Source organism: Nothobranchius furzeri, chromosome 18, assembly GCF_043380555.1.
Source record: "Nothobranchius furzeri strain GRZ-AD chromosome 18, NfurGRZ-RIMD1, whole genome shotgun sequence".
In the NCBI taxonomy this organism is placed as follows: Eukaryota; Metazoa; Chordata; class Actinopteri; order Cyprinodontiformes; family Nothobranchiidae; genus Nothobranchius; species Nothobranchius furzeri.
In genome coordinates this window covers 46,098,494-46,115,474 of record NC_091758.1, presented here as the reverse complement: position 1 = coordinate 46,115,474, position 16,981 = coordinate 46,098,494, and the positions used below count along the sequence as shown (strand labels likewise).

Sequence of the window (16,981 nt, the reverse complement as noted above, 5' to 3'; positions counted from 1 at the left end):
TACCACTACTACCACCACCAGTACCACTACTACCACTACTACTACCACTACTACCACCACCAGTACCACTACTACCACTACTACTACCACTACTACCACCACCAGTACCACTACTACAACTACTACTACCACTACTACCACTACTACCACCACCAGTACCACTACTACCACTACTACTACCACTACTACCACCACTACTACCACCACCAGTACCACTACTACTACCACTACTACCACCACCAGTACCACTACTACAACTACTACTACCACTACTACCACCACCAGTACCACTACTACCACTACTACTACCACTACTACTACCACCAGTACCACTACTACCACTACTACTACCACTACTACTACTACCACCAGTACCACTACTACCACTACTACTACCACTACTACTACCACTACTACCACCACCAGTACCACTACTACCACTACTACTACCACTACTACCACCACCAGTACCACTACTACCACTACTACTACCACTACTACTACCACTACTACCACCACCAGTACCACTACTACCACTACTACTACCAGTACCACCACTAACCAGCTGGACCAGGGCCAACTACATCCATATCAAACTAGAACCTTGGTCCAGTCAGACCGTCAGCAGCAGCTTCTCTGGACTTACGGACGTTGAAGTCATCCTTGTAGGCTTTGGGGAAGCGAGCGGAGGGGGGCGGGGCAGGGTAGCTGCCCTTCTGACCGGTCCTGATGGTGCTCAGAGTGTAGACTTCATCTTCAGCCAGGTGTAGAGTAAACGAGCCATTGACCAGCTGCACAAACGGGTCGGTTCAGCCGAGTCAAACACCTTCAGACAGAACTTGGGGATTTTACCTTTAGAGGACTCAGCTGCTGGAAAAAGGAAGAACTCTTGGTCTTGAACTGGAACTGGGACCTCCAGACCTGGAGCTCCACGATGGAGGCCTGGAGGATCAAACAGCAGTGAGTCAGCTGCTTGGTAACCCGAACCCTAACCGACCCACAACCACCTGGACTGAACTCACAAAGGATCCTTTCAGCTGGAACGTTGCATTCTGGGAGGTGAGGTTGTAGGCAGGAAGAGGTGGTCTGATGCAGACTGAATGATCGTGGGTCTGAGAAGGACACAGAAGCTTTCACCAAGATCTCACTCTGACGTCTCTGAACAGCTGACAGCCAGCTCACCATGGTTTCTATGACAACAGTAAGGTTCCCTCTCCCGTCAGTCAGAGCCACGTAGCTCCCTCCCTGAGCCAGGTGACCCACAGTCTTCAGGTAGGTCCATCCAGGCTGGGTGAACTGGGTGCTGTGAGCTACAACCAGAACAAATGGTAGAACTTTACAGTCTCCTTCCCCAACCCCAACAGAACCACCTGCTCAGAGCGCTGCAGACCTGTGATCCAGATGGGAGACTCCACCACGTAGTTCCCGCTCCACGGCTCCTGAGCAGTCATCAACCCGTCTCGGCCGAACGGCAGTTCCTCATAGTAACTGGCCACCAGGTTCCAGGAGATGGTTCTGCAGAACCGAGCAGACGGCAGCTCAAACAGACTGTCCTGAAGCCCCACCCACCTCAGTGCCTTTCCTTACGAGGTCATTAATCCGTTGACGTAGTTCTGGTTGAGAATCCGGGCCCAGCAGCCTCCCCCCACCTCATCGTTGAAGGTGCTGTAGTCCTCCGATGCCCACAGCTTCTTCTGGGTCTTCACAGCCTGTGACACGGTCCTGGTACCAGGATAGTGAGCCCTGGATCCCAAAACAAAGCTGAGGTTAGGAGGACCAGAAGAATGAACCCAGGCAGAGTCAACAGAAGAAATGAAAAGAATTTTCTCACAGCATTCCCAAAACCTCACGCTCACATGCACAGGTGAAGGTATTATTAGAACAGGTGTTGTCCTAGAACAGGACCAGGAAGTGGGACGCAGCCTACCCTATCACGTCTACGCTGCTGCTGAGCTCAGGGTCCAGCAGCAGCGACAGGGCAATGGGCTCCCACAGGTCGTCACTGGCTATGATCCCGACCCGGTCCAGACCGCTCTTATCCAGAGTGTAGCGCAGCAGCTGGAGTCGGAGAGAGAGACGTTCACACCGCTCACGCGTTTGCTGCTGACATGCAAAACGACCGCGACCGATTCTGGCCGTCAAGGGTCGACGGGCTCTACTGTGAAAGGTTTATACAGACACCTGTCAGGTAGAGGCGCCGCATCCAGACCAGAAAGTTTCACATGAAAGCAGCAAAGCAGGAGTCCAAACGGGTTCAGATGAAGGCATCTGGACGTCTCTAGTTTCTGACAGAGATGAGAAGCTAAAGGTCTTCCAGGAACCAAACAAGTCCAGTTGGCTTCATCTGAACCCTTTTGGATCACCATGACATGGATGACTGAGAAGCTTCAGTAGCAAAACAGGAGCTTCCCTCCATCCAGCTAGTCAGCAGTGGTGTATGTGTGTGTGTGTGTGTGTGTGGGGGGGGGGGCTGAGGTCAGGTCAGGTAGAGCAGTCACATGATCGTTTGGTTACCAGTCAGGCAGAAAAACAGCCACCAACATTGAGCTGAGCAGCAAGGGTTAGAGGAGGAAAAGATCGGTGGTTCCGATTTTCAGCAGAACATCGGTTCAGCTGCAGCGTCCTCGTCCGACCAATCAGGTTTTACTCACCCGATCACCTGAACAGCATCTTTCAGCTGAGAGTCGCTGAGCAGAGAGTCAGCGATGCTCCAGTCGCCGTCTGCCGCAATGATGCCGATGTGGGTAAGACCCACTTTATCCAGAACGTTCCTCAGCACCTTGGTAACAAACACATGTTCTCACAGGAACGCTGCAGAGCTCAGCTCAACATGAGTGGCTGTTCTCCTCCGGTACGTACACACACACACACACACACACACACGCACACACACACACACACGCACACGCACACACACGCACGCACACGCGCACGCGCACACGCACACACGCACACGCACACACAGACACACGCACGCACACGCGCACGAACACGCACACGCACACGCACACGCACGCACACACACACACACACACACACACGCACACGCAGACACAGACACACGCACGCACACACACGCACGCGCACACGCAGACACAGACACAGACGCACGCACGCACGCACGCACACGCACACGCACACACACACACACCTACCTTGATGTACTTGGCATCAAACGCTCTCTCGTTCCAAATCTGATCAGAGGAAAAAGAGGTTTAGTTTTAGAAGCAGGAGGTCTCAGATCACCGTGACCCAGTCACTGGTTCTGTCTCCAGCAGACACACACAACCATCAGAACACGGTCTCCGTCACACGTCTGGAACTCACTTCCTGCTAATAAATGAAGACAAACGTTATTTTACATTAAAACAGTTTTCAAAGGAAACACTTTTATTTTGATAGTTTAGAACAGGAACCGGGACCCAGTTTAGAACAGGAACCGGGACCGGGTTTAGAACAGGAACCGGGACCGGGTTTAGAACAGGAACCGGGTTTAGAACTGGAACCGTGTATATAACAGGAACCGGGACCGGGTTTAAAACAGGAACCAGGACCCGGTTTAGAACAGGAACCGTGTATATAACAGGAACCGGGACCCAATTTAGAACAGGAACCAGGACTGGGTTTAGAACAGGAACTGGGACTGGGTTTAGAACAGGAACCGGGACCGGGTTTAGAACTGGAACCGTGTATAAAACAGGAACCAGGACCCGGTTTAGAACAGGAACCGGGACCGGGTTTAGAACAGGAACCGGGACCGGGTTTAGAACTGGAACCGTGTATAAAAGAGGAACAAGGACCCGGTTTAGAACAGGAACCGGGACCGGGTTTAGAACAGGAACCAGGACCGGGTTTAGAACAGGAACCGGGACCGGGTTTAGAACTGGAACCAGGTTTAGAACAGGAACCGGGACCAGGTTTAGAACAGGAACCGGGTTTAGAACAGGAACCGGGTTTAGAACTGGAACTGGGACCGGGTTTAGAACAGGAACCGGGTTTAGAACAGGAACCGGGACCAGGTTTAGAACAGGAACCGCGTTTAGAACAGGAACCGGGACTCGGTTTAGAACAGGAACCGGGACCGTGTTTAGAGCAGGAACCGGGACTGGGTTTAGAACAGGAACCGGGACCGGGTTTAGAACAGGAGCCGGGTTTAGAACAAGAACCGGGACCGGGTTTAGAACAGGAACCGGGACTGGGTTTAGAACTGGAACCAGGTTTAGAACAGGAACCGGGACCAGGTTTAGAACAGGAACCGGGTTTAGAACAGGAACCGGGTTTAGAACTGGAACTGGGACCGGGTTTAGAACAGGAACCGGGTTTAGAACAGGAACCGGGACCAGGTTTAGAACAGGAACCGCGTTTAGAACAGGAACCGGGACTCGGTTTAGAACAGGAACCGGGACCGTGTTTAGAGCAGGAACCGGGACTGGGTTTAGAACTGGAACCGTGTATAAAACAGAAACCAGGACCCAGTTTAGAACAGGAACCAGGACCGGGTTTAGAACAGGAACCGGGACCGTGTTTAGAACAGGAACTGGGCCTGGGTTTAGAACTGGAACCGGGTTTAGAACAGGAACCGTGTATAAAACAGGAAACAGGACCCGGTTTAGAACAGGAACCGGGATCGGGTTTAGAACAGGAACCGGGACCGGGTTTAGAACAGGAACCGGGACTGGGTTTAGAACTGGAACCGGGTTTAGAACAGGAACCGTGTATAAAACAGGAACCAGGACCCGGTTTAGAACAGGAACCGGGACCGGGTTTAGAACAGGAACCGGGACTTGGTTTAGAACAGGAACTGGGACCGGGTTTAGAACAGGAACCGGGACTGGGTTTAGAACAGGAACTGGGACTGGGTTTAGAACTGGAACCAGGTTTAGAACAGGAACTGGGACCAGGTTTAGAACAGGAACCGGGTTTAGAACTGGAACCGTGTATATAACAGGAACCGGGACCGGGTTTAAAACAGGAACCAGGACCAGGTTTAGAACAGGAACCGGGTTTAGAACAGGAACCGGGACCCGGTTTAGAACAGGAACCGGGACCGTGTTTAGAGCAGGAACTGGGACTGGGTTTAGAACTGGAACCGTGTATAAAACAGGAACCAGGACCCGGTTTAGAACAGGAACTGGGACCGGGTTTAGAACAGGAACCGGGACTGGGTTTAGAACAGGAACCGGGACCGGGTTTAGAACAGGAACCGGGTTTAGAACAAGAACCGGGATTAGAACAGGAACCGGGACTGGGTTTAGAACTGGAACCAGGTTTAGAACAGGAACCGGGACCAGGTTTAGAACAGGAACCGGGTTTAGAACAGGAACCGGGTTTAGAACTGGAACTGGGACCGGGTTTAGAACAGGAACCGGGTTTAGAACAGGAACCGGGACCAGGTTTAGAACAGGAACCGGGTTTAGAACAGGAACTGGGACCCGGTTTAGAACAGGAACCGGGACCGTGTTTAGAGCAGGAACCGGGACTGGGTTTAGAACTGGAACCGTGTATAAAACAGAAACCAGGACCCAGTTTAGAACAGGAACCAGGACCGGGTTTAGAACAGGAACCGGGACCGTGTTTAGAACAGGAACTGGGCCTGGGTTTAGAACTGGAACCGGGTTTAGAACAGGAACCGTGTATAAAACAGGAAACAGGACCCGGTTTAGAACAGGAACCGGGACCGGGTTTAGAACAGGAACCGGGACCGGGTTTAGAACAGGAACCGGGACTGGGTTTAGAACTGGAACCGGGTTTAGAACAGGAACCGTGTATAAAACAGGAACCAGGACCCGGTTTAGAACAGGAACCGGGACCGGGTTTAGAACAGGAACCGGGACTTGGTTTAGAACAGGAACTGGGACCGGGTTTAGAACAGGAACCGGGACTGGGTTTAGAACAGGAACTGGGACTGGGTTTAGAACTGGAACCAGGTTTAGAACAGGAACTGGGACCAGGTTTAGAACAGGAACCGGGTTTAGAACTGGAACCGTGTATATAACAGGAACCGGGACCGGGTTTAAAACAGGAACCAGGACCAGGTTTAGAACAGGAACCGGGTTTAGAACAGGAACCGGGACCCGGTTTAGAACAGGAACCGGGACCGTGTTTAGAGCAGGAACTGGGACTGGGTTTAGAACTGGAACCGTGTATAAAACAGGAACCAGGACCCGGTTTAGAACAGGAACTGGGACCGGGTTTAGAACAGGAACCGGGACTGGGTTTAGAACAGGAACCGGGACCGGGTTTAGAACAGGAACCGGGTTTAGAACAAGAACCGGGATTAGAACAGGAACCGGGACTGGGTTTAGAACTGGAACCAGGTTTAGAACAGGAACCGGGACCAGGTTTAGAACAGGAACCGGGTTTAGAACAGGAACCGGGTTTAGAACTGGAACTGGGACCGGGTTTAGAACAGGAACCGGGTTTAGAACAGGAACCGGGACCAGGTTTAGAACAGGAACCGGGTTTAGAACAGGAACTGGGACCCGGTTTAGAACAGGAACCGGGACTGTGTTTAGAGCAGGAACCGGGACTGGGTTTAGAACTGGAACCGTGTATAAAACAGAAACCAGGACCCAGTTTAGAACAGGAACCGGGACCGGGTTTAGAACAGGAACCGGGACAGGGTTTAGAACAGGAACTGGGACTGGGTTTAGAACTGGAACCGGGTTTAGAACAGGAACCGTGTATAAAACAGGAACCAGGACCCGGTTTAGAACAGGAACCGGGACCGGGTTTAGAACAGGAACCGGGTTTAGAACAGGAACTGGGACTGGGTTTAGAACTGGAACCGGGTTTAGAACAGGAACCGTGTATAAAACAGGAACCAGGACCCGGTTTAGAACAGGAACCGGGACCGGGTTTAGAACAGGAACCGGGACTGGGTTTAGAACAGGAACCGGGACCGGGTTTAGAACAGGAACCGGGACTGTGTTTAGAACAGGAACTGGGCCTCGGTTTAGAACTGGAACCAGGTTTAGAACAGGAACTGGGACCAGGTTTAGAACAGGAACCGGGTTTAGAACTGGAACCGTGTATATAACAGGAACCGGGACCGGGTTTAAAACAGGAACCAGGACCCGGTTTAGAACTGGAACCAGGTTTAGAACAGGAACTGGGACCAGGTTTAGAACAGGAACCGGGCTTAGAACAGGAACCGTGTATATAACAGGAACCAGGACCCGGTTTAGAACAGGAACCGGGACTGGGTTTAGAACAGGAACCGGGACCGGGTTTAGAACAGGAACCGGGACTGGGTTTAGAACTGGAACCGGGTTTAGAACAGGAACCGGGACCCGGTTTAGAACAGGAAATGGGACCGGGTTTAGAACCGGAACCGGGTTTAGAACAGGAACCGGGACCGGGTTTAGAACCTGGTTTAGAACAGGAACCGGGTTTAGAACCGGGACCAGGTTTAGAACAGGAACCGGGTTTAGAACAGGAACAGTGTATATAACAGGAACCGGGACCCGGTTTAGAACAGGAACCGGGACCGGGTTTAGAACAGGAACCGTGTATACAACAGGAACCGGGACCCGGTTTAGAACAGGAAATGGGACCGGGTTTAGAACCGGAACCGGTTTAGAACAGGAACCGGGACCGGGTTTAGAACCGGAACCTGGTTTAGAACAGGAACCGGGTTTAGAGCAGGAACCGGGACCAGGTTTAGAACAGGAACCGGGACCGGGTTTAGAACAGGAACAGTGTATATAACAGGAACCTGGACCCGGTTTAGAACAGGAACCGGGACCGGGTTTAGAACAGGAACCGTGTATAAAACAGGAACCGGGACCCGGTTTAGAACAGGAAATGGGACTGGGTTTAGAACTGGAACCGGGTTTAGAACAGGAACCGGGACCGGGTTTAGAACCGGGACCGGGTTTAGAACAGGAACCGGGACTGGGTTTAGAACAGGAACCGGGACCGGGTTTAGAACAGGAACCGGGACCGGGTTTAGAACTGGAACCAGGTTTAGAACAGGAACCGTGTATATAACAGGAACCGGGTTTAGAACAGGAACCGGGTTTAGAACTGGAACTGGGACCGGGTTTAGAACAGGAACCGGGTTTAGAACAGGAACCGGGACCAGGTTTAGAACAGGAACCGGGTTTAGAACAGGAACTGGGACCCGGTTTAGAACAGGAACCGGGACCGTGTTTAGAGCAGGAACCGGGACTGGGTTTAGAACTGGAACCGTGTATAAAACAGAAACCAGGACCCAGTTTAGAACAGGAACCAGGACCGGGTTTAGAACAGGAACCGGGACCGTGTTTAGAACAGGAACTGGGCCTGGGTTTAGAACTGGAACCGGGTTTAGAACAGGAACCGTGTATAAAACAGGAACCAGGACCCGGTTTAGAACAGGAACCGGGACCGGGTTTAGAACAGGAACCGGGTTTAGAACAGGAACTGGGACTGGGTTTAGAACTGGAACCGGGTTTAGAACAGGAACCGTGTATAAAACAGGAACCAGGACCCGGTTTAGAACAGGAACCGGGACCGGGTTTAGAACAGGAACCGGGACTGGGTTTAGAACAGGAACCGGGACCGGGTTTAGAACAGGAACCGGGACTGTGTTTAGAACAGGAACTGGGCCTCGGTTTAGAACTGGAACCAGGTTTAGAACAGGAACTGGGACCAGGTTTAGAACAGGAACCGGGTTTAGAACTGGAACCGTGTATATAACAGGAACCGGGACCGGGTTTAAAACAGGAACCAGGACCCGGTTTAGAACTGGAACCAGGTTTAGAACAGGAACTGGGACCAGGTTTAGAACAGGAACCGGGCTTAGAACAGGAACCGTGTATATAACAGGAACCAGGACCCGGTTTAGAACAGGAACCGGGACTGGGTTTAGAACAGGAACCGGGACCGGGTTTAGAACAGGAACCGGGACTGGGTTTAGAACTGGAACCGGGTTTAGAACAGGAACCGGGACCCGGTTTAGAACAGGAAATGGGACCGGGTTTAGAACCGGAACCGGGTTTAGAACAGGAACCGGGACCGGGTTTAGAACCTGGTTTAGAACAGGAACCGGGTTTAGAACCGGGACCAGGTTTAGAACAGGAACCGGGTTTAGAACAGGAACAGTGTATATAACAGGAACCGGGACCCGGTTTAGAACAGGAACCGGGACCGGGTTTAGAACAGGAACCGTGTATACAACAGGAACCGGGACCCGGTTTAGAACAGGAAATGGGACCGGGTTTAGAACCGGAACCGGTTTAGAACAGGAACCGGGACCGGGTTTAGAACCGGAACCTGGTTTAGAACAGGAACCGGGTTTAGAGCAGGAACCGGGACCAGGTTTAGAACAGGAACCGGGACCGGGTTTAGAACAGGAACAGTGTATATAACAGGAACCTGGACCCGGTTTAGAACAGGAACCGGGACCGGGTTTAGAACAGGAACCGTGTATAAAACAGGAACCGGGACCCGGTTTAGAACAGGAAATGGGACCGGGTTTAGAACTGGAACCGGGTTTAGAACAGGAACCGGGACCGGGTTTAGAACCGGGACCGGGTTTAGAACAGGAACCGGGACTGGGTTTAGAACAGGAACCGGGACCGGGTTTAGAACAGGAACCGGGACCGGGTTTAGAACTGGAACCAGGTTTAGAACAGGAACCGTGTATATAACAGGAACCGGGTTTAGAACAGGAACCGTGTATATAACAGGAACCGGGACCCGGTTTAGAACAGGAACCGGGACCGGGTTTAGAACAGGAACCGTGTATATAACAGGAACCGGGACCCGGTTTAGAACCGGAACCGGGACCGGGTTTAGAACAGGAACCGGGACCGGGTTTAGAACCGGAACCGGGACCGGGTTTAGAGCAGGAACCGGGACCAGGTTTAGAACAGGAACCGGGACCGGGTTTAGAACAGGAACAGTGTATATAACAGGAACCGGGACCCGGTTTAGAACAGGAACCGGGACCGGGTTTAGAACAGGAACCGTGTATAAAACAGGAACCGGGACCCGGTTTAGAACAGGAAATGGGACCGGGTTTAGAACTGGAACCGGGTTTAGAACAGGAACCGGGACCGGGTTTAGAACCGGGACCGGGTTTAGAACAGGAACCGGGACTGGGTTTAGAACAGGAACCGGGACCGGGTTTAGAACAGGAACCGGGACCGGGTTTAGAACAGGAACCGGGACTGGGTTTAGAACTGGAACCAGGTTTAGAACAGGAACCGTGTATATAACAGGAACCGGGTTTAGAACAGGAACCGTGTATATAACAGGAACCGGGACCCGGTTTAGAACAGGAACCGGGACCGGGTTTAGAACAGGAACCGTGTATATAACAGGAACCGGGACCCGGTTTAGAACAGGAACTGGGACCGGGTTTAGAACCGGAACCTGGACCGGGTTTAGAACAGGAACCGGGACCGGGTTTAGAACCGGAACCGGGACCTGGTTTAGAACAGGAACCGGGTTTAGAACAGGAACCGGGTTTAGAACAGGAACCGGGACCAGGTTTAGAACAGGAACCGCGTTTAGAACAGGAACCGGGACTCGGTTTAGAACAGGAACCGGGACCGTGTTTAGAGCAGGAACCGGGACTGGGTTTAGAACAGGAACCGGGACCGGGTTTAGAACAGGAGCCGGGTTTAGAACAAGAACCGGGACCGGGTTTAGAACAGGAACCGGGACTGGGTTTAGAACTGGAACCAGGTTTAGAACAGGAACCGGGACCAGGTTTAGAACAGGAACCGGGTTTAGAACAGGAACCGGGTTTAGAACTGGAACTGGGACCGGGTTTAGAACAGGAACCGGGTTTAGAACAGGAACCGGGACCAGGTTTAGAACAGGAACCGCGTTTAGAACAGGAACCGGGACTCGGTTTAGAACAGGAACCGGGACCGTGTTTAGAGCAGGAACCGGGACTGGGTTTAGAACTGGAACCGTGTATAAAACAGAAACCAGGACCCAGTTTAGAACAGGAACCAGGACCGGGTTTAGAACAGGAACCGGGACCGTGTTTAGAACAGGAACTGGGCCTGGGTTTAGAACTGGAACCGGGTTTAGAACAGGAACCGTGTATAAAACAGGAAACAGGACCCGGTTTAGAACAGGAACCGGGATCGGGTTTAGAACAGGAACCGGGACCGGGTTTAGAACAGGAACCGGGACTGGGTTTAGAACTGGAACCGGGTTTAGAACAGGAACCGTGTATAAAACAGGAACCAGGACCCGGTTTAGAACAGGAACCGGGACCGGGTTTAGAACAGGAACCGGGACTTGGTTTAGAACAGGAACTGGGACCGGGTTTAGAACAGGAACCGGGACTGGGTTTAGAACAGGAACTGGGACTGGGTTTAGAACTGGAACCAGGTTTAGAACAGGAACTGGGACCAGGTTTAGAACAGGAACCGGGTTTAGAACTGGAACCGTGTATATAACAGGAACCGGGACCGGGTTTAAAACAGGAACCAGGACCAGGTTTAGAACAGGAACCGGGTTTAGAACAGGAACCGGGACCCGGTTTAGAACAGGAACCGGGACCGTGTTTAGAGCAGGAACTGGGACTGGGTTTAGAACTGGAACCGTGTATAAAACAGGAACCAGGACCCGGTTTAGAACAGGAACTGGGACCGGGTTTAGAACAGGAACCGGGACTGGGTTTAGAACAGGAACCGGGACCGGGTTTAGAACAGGAACCGGGTTTAGAACAAGAACCGGGATTAGAACAGGAACCGGGACTGGGTTTAGAACTGGAACCAGGTTTAGAACAGGAACCGGGACCAGGTTTAGAACAGGAACCGGGTTTAGAACAGGAACCGGGTTTAGAACTGGAACTGGGACCGGGTTTAGAACAGGAACCGGGTTTAGAACAGGAACCGGGACCAGGTTTAGAACAGGAACCGGGTTTAGAACAGGAACCGGGACCGTGTTTAGAGCAGGAACCGGGACTGGGTTTAGAACTGGAACCGTGTATAAAACAGAAACCAGGACCCAGTTTAGAACAGGAACCAGGACCGGGTTTAGAACAGGAACCGGGACCGTGTTTAGAACAGGAACTGGGCCTGGGTTTAGAACTGGAACCGGGTTTAGAACAGGAACCGTGTATAAAACAGGAAACAGGACCCGGTTTAGAACAGGAACCGGGACCGGGTTTAGAACAGGAACCGGGACCGGGTTTAGAACAGGAACCGGGACTGGGTTTAGAACTGGAACCGGGTTTAGAACAGGAACCGTGTATAAAACAGGAACCAGGACCCGGTTTAGAACAGGAACCGGGACCGGGTTTAGAACAGGAACCGGGACTTGGTTTAGAACAGGAACTGGGACCGGGTTTAGAACAGGAACCGGGACTGGGTTTAGAACAGGAACTGGGACTGGGTTTAGAACTGGAACCAGGTTTAGAACAGGAACTGGGACCAGGTTTAGAACAGGAACCGGGTTTAGAACTGGAACCGTGTATATAACAGGAACCGGGACCGGGTTTAAAACAGGAACCAGGACCAGGTTTAGAACAGGAACCGGGTTTAGAACAGGAACCGGGACCCGGTTTAGAACAGGAACCGGGACCGTGTTTAGAGCAGGAACTGGGACTGGGTTTAGAACTGGAACCGTGTATAAAACAGGAACCAGGACCCGGTTTAGAACAGGAACTGGGACCGGGTTTAGAACAGGAACCGGGACTGGGTTTAGAACAGGAACCGGGACCGGGTTTAGAACAGGAACCGGGTTTAGAACAAGAACCGGGATTAGAACAGGAACCGGGACTGGGTTTAGAACTGGAACCAGGTTTAGAACAGGAACCGGGACCAGGTTTAGAACAGGAACCGGGTTTAGAACAGGAACCGGGTTTAGAACTGGAACTGGGACCGGGTTTAGAACAGGAACCGGGTTTAGAACAGGAACCGGGACCAGGTTTAGAACAGGAACCGGGTTTAGAACAGGAACTGGGACCCGGTTTAGAACAGGAACCGGGACTGTGTTTAGAGCAGGAACCGGGACTGGGTTTAGAACTGGAACCGTGTATAAAACAGAAACCAGGACCCAGTTTAGAACAGGAACCGGGACCGGGTTTAGAACAGGAACCGGGACAGGGTTTAGAACAGGAACTGGGACTGGGTTTAGAACTGGAACCGGGTTTAGAACAGGAACCGTGTATAAAACAGGAACCAGGACCCGGTTTAGAACAGGAACCGGGACCGGGTTTAGAACAGGAACCGGGTTTAGAACAGGAACTGGGACTGGGTTTAGAACTGGAACCGGGTTTAGAACAGGAACCGTGTATAAAACAGGAACCAGGACCCGGTTTAGAACAGGAACCGGGACCGGGTTTAGAACAGGAACCGGGACTGGGTTTAGAACAGGAACCGGGACCGGGTTTAGAACAGGAACCGGGACTGTGTTTAGAACAGGAACTGGGCCTCGGTTTAGAACTGGAACCAGGTTTAGAACAGGAACTGGGACCAGGTTTAGAACAGGAACCGGGTTTAGAACTGGAACCGTGTATATAACAGGAACCGGGACCGGGTTTAAAACAGGAACCAGGACCCGGTTTAGAACTGGAACCAGGTTTAGAACAGGAACTGGGACCAGGTTTAGAACAGGAACCGGGCTTAGAACAGGAACCGTGTATATAACAGGAACCAGGACCCGGTTTAGAACAGGAACCGGGACTGGGTTTAGAACAGGAACCGGGACCGGGTTTAGAACAGGAACCGGGACTGGGTTTAGAACTGGAACCGGGTTTAGAACAGGAACCGGGACCCGGTTTAGAACAGGAAATGGGACCGGGTTTAGAACCGGAACCGGGTTTAGAACAGGAACCGGGACCGGGTTTAGAACCTGGTTTAGAACAGGAACCGGGTTTAGAACCGGGACCAGGTTTAGAACAGGAACCGGGTTTAGAACAGGAACAGTGTATATAACAGGAACCGGGACCCGGTTTAGAACAGGAACCGGGACCGGGTTTAGAACAGGAACCGTGTATACAACAGGAACCGGGACCCGGTTTAGAACAGGAAATGGGACCGGGTTTAGAACCGGAACCGGTTTAGAACAGGAACCGGGACCGGGTTTAGAACCGGAACCTGGTTTAGAACAGGAACCGGGTTTAGAGCAGGAACCGGGACCAGGTTTAGAACAGGAACCGGGACCGGGTTTAGAACAGGAACAGTGTATATAACAGGAACCTGGACCCGGTTTAGAACAGGAACCGGGACCGGGTTTAGAACAGGAACCGTGTATAAAACAGGAACCGGGACCCGGTTTAGAACAGGAAATGGGACCGGGTTTAGAACTGGAACCGGGTTTAGAACAGGAACCGGGACCGGGTTTAGAACCGGGACCGGGTTTAGAACAGGAACCGGGACTGGGTTTAGAACAGGAACCGGGACCGGGTTTAGAACAGGAACCGGGACCGGGTTTAGAACTGGAACCAGGTTTAGAACAGGAACCGTGTATATAACAGGAACCGGGTTTAGAACAGGAACCGTGTATATAACAGGAACCGGGACCCGGTTTAGAACAGGAACCGGGACCGGGTTTAGAACAGGAACCGTGTATATAACAGGAACCGGGACCCGGTTTAGAACCGGAACCGGGACCGGGTTTAGAACAGGAACCGGGACCGGGTTTAGAACCGGAACCGGGACCGGGTTTAGAGCAGGAACCGGGACCAGGTTTAGAACAGGAACCGGGACCGGGTTTAGAACAGGAACAGTGTATATAACAGGAACCGGGACCCGGTTTAGAACAGGAACCGGGACCGGGTTTAGAACAGGAACCGTGTATAAAACAGGAACCGGGACCCGGTTTAGAACAGGAAATGGGACCGGGTTTAGAACTGGAACCGGGTTTAGAACAGGAACCGGGACCGGGTTTAGAACCGGGACCGGGTTTAGAACAGGAACCGGGACTGGGTTTAGAACAGGAACCGGGACCGGGTTTAGAACAGGAACCGGGACCGGGTTTAGAACAGGAACCGGGACTGGGTTTAGAACTGGAACCAGGTTTAGAACAGGAACCGTGTATATAACAGGAACCGGGTTTAGAACAGGAACCGTGTATATGACAGGAACCGGGACCCGGTTTAGAACAGGAACCGGGACCGGGTTTAGAACAGGAACCGTGTATATAACAGGAACCGGGACCCGGTTTAGAACAGGAACTGGGACCGGGTTTAGAACCGGAACCTGGACCGGGTTTAGAACAGGAACCGGGACCGGGTTTAGAACCGGAACCGGGACCTGGTTTAGAACAGGAACCGGGTTTAGAACCGGGACCGGGTTTAGAACTGGAACCTGCTGAGGTTTGAGGGCCGTTTCTTTTTGTCTCAACAGGAAGTCGGAGGATATTTTCTCTCAGGTGGGTTTCAGACCTGCTGAGAATCAGAACCTCAGATGGACTCGAGTGAGACGAGGATCTGTACACACCCCCACATACTGGATGTCCAGGTCGTGGTACTGCTTGGCTCCCAGAATCCAGTTCACCACATAGGACACAGTAACATCTGGGTGGTCATAGGGCCAGTTCTTCCCCCGGCCCACCCACCCAGGAAAGGCCCACGGCAAACCTGCACCGACAGGAGATACGTAGGTCAGGTTCTGAGCAGGTTCTGCTGTGGTCTCGTTTACCTGCAGAGCAGATCCTCACCGATCAGCGTTATGTTGGGGTTCCTCTTCTTTGCTTCCTTCATCAGCCACCACTCGTATCCTCGGAAGTAGTTCTCATCGTTCTCATAGTGCATGTGGGACGGCTCGGTTCCATCTGAACCAAAACCAGAACAGGAAGAATTTGGGTTTACCTGAGCCTGCTCGGTGGGCAGACACCTGGAGGCTGTTGGACTGGTATTTCCTAACTAAAGCTAAGATGGAAGCAGATTCCAGACAGTCTCAGGTCCATTTGACCTTTAGACTTTTTAATCAGACCTCCAATCCATTTACTCAGCCGCTCAGCTGACTAGGAAAACCCGGTTTGGGAGATGAGTGGAGTCTGCTCCCGTCACCGACCGATGAGGTCATAAAGTAAAGAGGAAATGATGAACATATCACCTGTTGTCTGAGCGTCTCCTCCTATCTCCACCTTTAGAATGTGCAGAGAAGCTCCAAAGTTGGGCTGCAGGGAAAACAGGAACATCAGATAACACAGCAGGAACCTGTCACCCATCCTACCAAAATAAAAGCACAGTCAGAAGATCTCAGAGTCCCTTAAATAAGACCCAGACGTTGGACTGGAGATCTCTTCCTGCTCTTACTTTGGTAGGAGGGGTTAGGGTATAAACATGGGTGTGAGTTTATTACGCTGTAATAAACAGGCTGGTTGAGCACTGGGACCAAGAGGTCAGCTAGAATCTGATGTGAATTAGCTCCATTGATCAGATATTCAGAAATAAGTGTGAAATGGTGACGATGACAGAATTGAAAGTATTAGTTTTATGTTTTCAGCCACACATCCATAAAAGAGCCACTAAACTGGTTTTATACTTTATTTTGTAAACTTACTGTAGACCCCCCCCCCCCCCCCCCACACACACACACACACACACACACCCGGTCCTCATCATGCCGGTTGTGTCCCCCCCACTTCTAAGTCAAAACTACGTCCATGCACATAAATGTAGTCGGAACCAGACTGATCTTTAAATATTTATCAGATAAAATTACTGGAGCTGCTTCTTCGGGTTGGACCGGAACCCGGTACCGTTCGGACTCACCTTGAACAGGAAGTCCAATATCTGGCTCCGGTACGGCTCCTCGTAGTTGACCAGTAAGCGGGATGTGGCCTGAAGAAGCAACAGAAGACGTAAGACCCGAACCGGTCGAACCGAACCCGGAAGTAGGAACGCAACTCACCCCTCCGCCGCTCAGACCACCAATCCCGTCAAAGACTCTCCCCAGACCCCCGACATCCGTCAGCACGTAGTCCTTCCCGGAGCAGGAGCCGCCGGACAGCAGCAGCAGGACAGCCGACAGGGACACCGGAGACAGCGGACCGCCCATCACCAACACCCGAACTCTCC

General features: G+C 52.1%; 1 protein-coding gene across 2 annotated transcripts in view; it reads right to left on the bottom strand.

The window, feature by feature from the left end:
• The window catches only part of galcb (galactosylceramidase b), a 25,114-nt gene extending 8,153 nt beyond the window's left edge, over positions 1–16,961 (bottom strand). The window contains exons 1-13 of one of the 2 annotated variants that reach the window (XM_070547158.1): positions 16,815–16,961; positions 16,676–16,744; positions 16,014–16,077; positions 15,616–15,729; positions 15,396–15,535; positions 3,156–3,194; positions 2,652–2,779; positions 1,588–1,743; positions 1,391–1,515; positions 1,183–1,310; positions 1,023–1,112; positions 853–942; positions 647–791 (exon numbers count right to left, since the gene is read on the bottom strand). In XM_070547158.1, the coding sequence (XP_070403259.1) occupies positions 647–791; positions 853–942; positions 1,023–1,112; positions 1,183–1,310; positions 1,391–1,515; positions 1,588–1,743; positions 2,652–2,779; positions 3,156–3,194; positions 15,396–15,535; positions 15,616–15,729; positions 16,014–16,077; positions 16,676–16,744; positions 16,815–16,961 (1,435 nt within the window). Of the gene's footprint in view, positions 1–646; positions 792–852; positions 943–1,022; positions 1,113–1,182; positions 1,311–1,390; positions 1,516–1,587; positions 1,744–1,927; positions 2,059–2,651; positions 2,780–3,155; positions 3,195–15,395; positions 15,536–15,615; positions 15,730–16,013; positions 16,078–16,675; positions 16,745–16,814 lie in introns of both variants that reach the window. The other variant, XM_070547157.1, reaches the window with a different exon arrangement.
• Positions 16,962–16,981: the final 20 nt, after the last annotated feature.